General features: G+C 51.4%; 1 protein-coding gene across 1 annotated transcript in view; it reads left to right on the top strand.

Annotated features, from left to right (window-relative positions):
• NXN (nucleoredoxin) overlaps positions 1-1454 on the top strand; it is a 26096-nt gene extending 24642 nt beyond the window's left edge. Inside the window, exon 9 of the mRNA XM_010861360.1 lies at positions 1-1454. Coding sequence (XP_010859662.1) covers positions 1-17 — 17 coding nt within the window. The 3' untranslated portion in view covers positions 18-1454.
• Positions 1455-6316: the final 4862 nt, after the last annotated feature.

The following is a 6316-nucleotide window of genomic DNA, read 5'->3' as shown; positions in this document are numbered from 1 at the left end:
AACCAGAGCCCATCTAGTGGGGCCCCAGCTTCCCGGGACCTTATTTAAAACTCATTCTTCTCCTCCCCCTCCCCCCTCTTCCCGTCACCCTTGGACTTTTCCAGAGTGTTCCGAATCACACAACCCAAGTGTCCAACCTCTCTGTGGTGCCTTGTTTTCTGCATTAACTCCTCAGCTAGCACCCTAGGGTGCACATACTCTCCAGCAGCAGAAGAAACCACCGTGTTTGGAGACTCTATTCGGGGATTCGTGGGGCTGGCATAACCGGCCAGAATGAGGGCTGCGGCGCGCTCTTGGTCGCTGGCTCTGGGTGAGGTATTTCGCGCGCCCCCGGGTGTTCTAACGCCGAGTGGGCACAGACCTTGGGTGCGCCGGCTCTGCCGCGGGTGCTAGAGCGCATGCGCAGAGCCCCAGCGGCTCAGAGCCACGCGGGCGCTCAGGTGGAGCCGGGTGGGGGCACGGCCCTGGAGGTCTTGGTGCAGAACTTCTGCCTGCCAAGACAGCCTTTCCTCAGTGACTTGGTCTGTCTTGATCTGAGGAGAAAAACACCAGCTTGTCAGTCGGTATCTTGGGCAAGGGAGGAGCTCCAGCTGTCAAAGGTAACTTGTGTTCTTTTCTGATGAGAAAGAGTAGCTACGGTAATGGTTCACGGAGTAATTGCTTACTTTGATGGAGCACCCCCCATGTGATAAGAAAGAGCTGCTTCTTCCTTCCTTCGAGCTCTTTCCCCCTTGATCTTGACCTTCCCCCAGTTTCTGCCTTCTCAAATGGACAGCCCCTCCCATTTTAGAATGTTGTTAGTAAGTTCTCCCCTCTGGCCATCTTCCCAAGAAGAGGCAGTGACGGACCTGCATTGCCAGAAGAGCACTGTGCCCCCAGCACCCTGTGGCTCTGGGCCTGAGGCCCCTGGAGCCTCTGCCCACCCTTGGTTACCCCTGCGTTCCCTTTTCTTCTCAAAGCAGAACTTTTAAAAAGAGACAAGGAGTTGCCAGAAGCCTAGCTTTTCCCTAAGAACCTGCAGAAAGGGCTGTGCCCTAGGGAGTGCAGGCTGAGGACAGGTCAGCTAAAAATGGGCCCTGTGTTGGCTCTGCTGGGCCCAGCTCAGCTCCTTCCTTGGGCTGAACTAACCACAGAAAGGAAACTAGCAGCTGTGCTCTTAGGATTTGGGGTAGAAGGCTTCCCCGGGTTTCAGCCTATCTCAATCAGGTGTCAGGGCCTTTCGGATCATCTCAGGCCTCACCTCTGGCTCCACTCACAGCCAACCAAGACCGTTTATTTGGAAAACCCAGCCCCTTCCAATTAGCTGTTGACAGCATTGCTTCTTGCTGAGTGGGATTGTTTGTTTGTAGTTCAGATGGACAAGTTGAGTTGGTCATTAGACTATTACTGTTGCCAGCCTGAAATGCAATCACCTAGTAAGAAATAAAACAGGCATCTCTGGACGTTATCAACCATTTGGCCTTTCCTGTCCTTCATAACAAAAATCTTCTGGCTAGTACTGTGCTCCATGGGGTGGGCAGTGAGGGCATGGGTGGCACATACAAGATCCTCTTGACTTTCACCAGGTACTTGGCAGCTGTGCTTCAGGATTTTTGAGAACCAAGCCCTAACATGGTCATCTGTCGAATCCTTCAGAAGCCAGGATGCTCGTTTGGATGAGAGTGCCAGAGGCAGATCCCTGCTGGAGCGCTGGCCGCCATCGCTTGGGGTTTGACTTGCCATGGCAGGGGGTGGAGTCTCAGATGACAGGCATCCTTGTGAACTCATGCTCATTCCCCCTCCACAAGGGAACATGTGCTCAGAGAGCCTGAGAAGGCCAGTTGGAGAAACACAAGGAGTCCCACAGGGGTCCCTCCTGTGAAGAATGAGGTTGGAGACCCTCAAACCTGGCTCTGTACAACCCCCTAGGACTAGGGGCTGCTCCAGGAGACCTGCCAGTGTCTCCCTGGGGAGGTAGGAGGATGGAGACAAGATGAGGTCAACCTCACTTGGAGGATAGTTGGGATTTCTGTCTGTGCCCTGTACCATGATGGCCTTGGAGGAAAGGTGGTCTCTCTCAGCAGCTACTTATTTTCTGAGGCAAAAGGAACAAAATCCAGTGAGGAGTCCTCATAAGTAACTGCAGCAGAAAAATGAGGTCATCTATGATCCTTCTATGCCCATACAGGGCCAGCTGAACTACTTGCCACTAATGTCAACTGGACCCACGACACCAGAATTCCCCTCTTGAAGGGGGTGTGGAGGTTAAGATCAGTGGGAAATTTTACTAAAAAGGTACGCCTGGTTTATACAGTGGCAACTTTGGGGGGAAATGCCAGGGGAGAGTCACTTCGCCAGTGAAGAATCTCTATAGTGCAAGATGCTAGAGATCTTAAAGGTTATTGATGCAGACGAAGTGGGTGGCTTCTTAATTCCTACTAAGCAGCTCCAAAATACCTTAAAATTCTGGTCGCTAATTAGAAGCAGGTTAAAACACCAGCTGTGACATATTCAAGGGCTTCCGCCAGCAGCAAAGGAAACCGGGCCCTGCAGCTTGGGACAGGATGGTGGCTGTAAATATGCCACCCTGGGGTTACAAGTCTCTGGTCACCACAATGACTTCCAGATCTGATTCTACCCTTTTTTTTTTTTTTTTTAATGGAGTTGAGATCTTTTTTTTTAAAACCCATCTTCAACAGTAAAGATCTCCTTATGAAAAAAAGAAAGGTATGTTTGGGGGATAGGTATTTATGTGTTAGTCACTCAGTCGTGGTGGACTCTGTGACCCCATGGACTGTAGTCCACCAGACTCCTCTGTCCATGGAATTCTCCAGGCGAGAATACTAGCATGCATGCCCAGTCACTTCAGTCATATCTAATTCTTTGTGACCCAATGGACCATGGCCCACCAGGCTCCTCTGTCCATGGAATCCTCCAGGCAAGAATACTGGAGTGGGTAGCCATTCTCTTCTCCAGGAGAATCTTCCCCACTCAGGGAATCGAACCCGAGTCTCCTCCATTGCAGGTGGATCCTTTACCATCTGAGCCATTAGGGGAGTCCAGGTATGTATAGCAGGTCGCTGTAAAAGCCGGAGGGTGACTGAGAACCACCTTCTCTTTCAGGAGCAGGGTGTGGGTGCTGGTTGCTCCCCTAGCCTCAAGTGTGTCCTTGGAATCAGTGCCTCCCACGTATCTGAGCACAGGGAGTCTGTTCTGCTGTTTTGGGCATTAGCCAAGCTTCAAGTGGTAATTTTCAGCCAGACTGTGTTTTTTCCTGTTGCCTAATTAAAGACACTAAAAAGCTGTTCTCTCCTCCTGCTGCCTTGTTGCAGGGCAGCAAAGGGAACTCTGCAGTGATAGAGACATAGTAGAGTCTGCTGGACCCAGTAAGGTCACCCGAGGGAGAAGCTACACACACACATAGGCGTGTCCACGTGGAGAGGCCTTGGAATGGCAGGTCTGGGAGGAGCCCGAGTGAGTTCCTGGTCCAGCCCCTCCAGGGTGCCGGCGTTGTTTCACTGTGGACCCCCACCCCTCCCTGGGCAGGCCTCTGCTTGCCTGCCAGGACCAGGACCTCAGCAGGACAGAAGTGAGGGATGTGGGTTGTGGCAGTGCCCCTGCAGCTTCTCTCCAGATGCTGCTGTGTGGACCGAGGATGGGCTAGAGCTCAGGATCTTCCATTCACCCTGAAGCAGCTGCATTCAGTGAGCCCTAAACCTAAGTCCCTCTTTGCTCAACACCAACCCTTGTTGAGCGAGCACCCACTCCTTTCCTCCAAGCAGGCTGCTCAAGGGGAAGTTCTCTGCAGACAAATGGCTATTGTTAGCTTCATTATTGGTTATTCGTTATTAGCAAGTAGTGCATGTGTGAAGGAAGGAATATTTTCCAGGAAACAGTAGGCTCAGATGTAGGAAAGTATGATATGGAGTATACTCTATGGCTGGGATTTCTCCTTCTGGAGGAAGTCTGACATCAGGATGTTCTAGATACACCTTTAGTGTGAAAGCATGAAGAGAAGTCATTTATATTTCATTGTTCAGCCTGTGTCCCACCCCCTGGGCCTTCTGGAATACTTTCCCAAGGCAGGAAATGTGTGGCTAGATTTAGGTAGGATGGTTCTGAGGAGCTGTTGGGTTTCCATGCAATCACACGCCTCCTCCCGAAAGCCTCTGTCCCCCAGCCTGTAGGCCAGTGTGCAGCCAGCCTCACGTCTGATTCCTGGGTGCACTTGCCTCACACAAGTAAGCCAACCACACGGGGCTAGAAGTGGGATACAGGAGAAGGCATGGTTAGAGCCCAGGCCCCCAAACCAGATCGCCTTTGACATCAGAGGATATGAAGTCCCAGCTAGCCAAACCACTCTCTGGGCCTGCAGTCACAGAGGTGCAAGCAAGGCTGGGAGACCAGACCCTCATCTCCTCATCCTGTATTCTCTCCTTGCATTCTGAGGCAGCAGCAGCTGTGGGGATGGGCCTCTCCAACTTCCCTGTAGCTCAAACTGTGAAGAATCCGCCTGAAATGCAGGAGACCTGGGTTCGATCCCTGGGTCGGGAAGATCCCCTGGAGGAGGACGTGGCAACCCACTCCAGTATTCTTGCCTGGAGAGTCCCAGGGACAGAGGAGCCTGGTGAGCTACAGTCCATGGGGTCGAAAAGAGTCGGACACAACTCAGCGACTAGCACCAGCACCTCTGCAACCTCGAGGCCTCAGTTGAAAAAAGTTGCTCTTCCCTACAGATGTGGCCAGGACAGAACTGATGCCATTGCTACGTGCAGATTTTTGGTACACGTGCTTTGGGCAGTGGCCTGGCTTCCTGAGGCTTTCAGTGCACTGAAAAAGCAGCTTGTAGCTGCTCCAAGGTAACTCGGGACCCTGGTTTAGGGACTGTCAAGTCACCCACAGCAGTGCATCAGCTTGTCTGTTCATCTGGCTTCTAGCATATTTCCTTTGCATGTTCATTGGTGTAAACTAAGTAAGATCTTGGAGTTAAAAGGTGTTTACATGAGTGTTTTCTTTAAAACACATTTTCCAGGTGAGCCAGCCAGGTCAGCTCCCACAGAGGGTGGAGGCTGCTTGGCCAAGAGGGGTCCACAGCGCAGCAGATGGTTTTCAGTACCAGCCAGGGTGTGGTGCTGTTTCTGGGGTCTTCACGTGATGTAACAACAAAAGTGGAGCTAAAGGCAGCTCAGCTTGTGGTGACATCTGGTGTTGTCAGTAACCCTGGGGAACGTGCTAGGAGGTTCCAGGTGAAACGTAGAAACCAGTTCCTCAAGGTTGGCTTATCCTCTGGGCCTTAATGACTTTTTTTCCCTTAATTGGCGTGTGATTGCTTAACACTGCCATGTTTCTAAGAGAAGGCAATGGCGCCCCACTCCAGTACTCTTGCCTGGAAAATCCCATGGATGGAGGAGCCTGGTAGGCTGCAGTCCATGGGGTCACTAAGAGTCAGACACGACCGAGCGACTTCACTTTCCCTTTTCACTTTCATGCATTGAAGAAGGAAATGGCAACCCACTCCAGTATTCTTGCCTGGAGAATCCCAGGGACAGAGGAGCCTAGTGGGCTGCCGTCTATGGGGTCACAGAGTCGGACACGACTGAAGCGACTTAGCAGCAGCAGCAGCAGCCGTGTTTCTGGTACAGCAAAATGCATCAGCCACATGTATGCATATCCTCTATTCCTTGGATTTCCTTCTCATTTAGTTCACCACAGAGCACTGAACAGTTCCCTGTGCTATACAGTAGGTTCTTATATATGTATGTCCTCTACCAATTCATCCCATCCACCCTTCCCGCTTTGGTGTCCATACGTTTGTCTGTGAATGACTGAAATTCTAAGGTGCGATAGCAACCGAAGCTGGGGAGGGGTAAGGGCTTTTATGCCTCCCATCTTGAAACTCCTAGAGGGCGAGGTGGCGGGTTCCCAATGGATGTTCAAAGAACCTGGGGACATCAGCGTTTGCTGAGGGCTGCTTTTCCAGAGTCTCCATTCAAAAGAAAAAGATGTGCTAGTTTTTTTCCTGTAGCAGCTGCTTCCCATTTCTGTCCATTTCCTTCTTAGTTTTTGGTCCAACTTTCTGTACTTTTAAGATTTTTGCCGAGAACGAATGACAATGTGGATGGATCTCCCACTGCAGCAACTCTGAGCTTGCCACAGGCCCAGGGTGGTAGAGGGAGACTTGACTCCATCCTCTTGATTGCTTTTGAACTGTGGTGTTGGGAGACTCTTGAGAGTCCCTTGGACTGCAAGGAGATCCAACCAGTCCATTCTGAAGATCAGCCCTGGGATTTCTTTGGAAGGAATGATGCTAAAGCTGAAACTCCAGTACTTTGGCCAC

Source organism: Bison bison, unplaced genomic scaffold (genome assembly GCF_000754665.1).
Source record: "Bison bison bison isolate TAMUID 2011002044 unplaced genomic scaffold, Bison_UMD1.0 scf7180017864472, whole genome shotgun sequence".
Taxonomy (NCBI): domain Eukaryota; kingdom Metazoa; phylum Chordata; class Mammalia; order Artiodactyla; family Bovidae; genus Bison; species Bison bison.
Note: the sequence above shows the minus strand (reverse complement) of the source record. Positions and strands in the feature narration are given on the sequence as shown.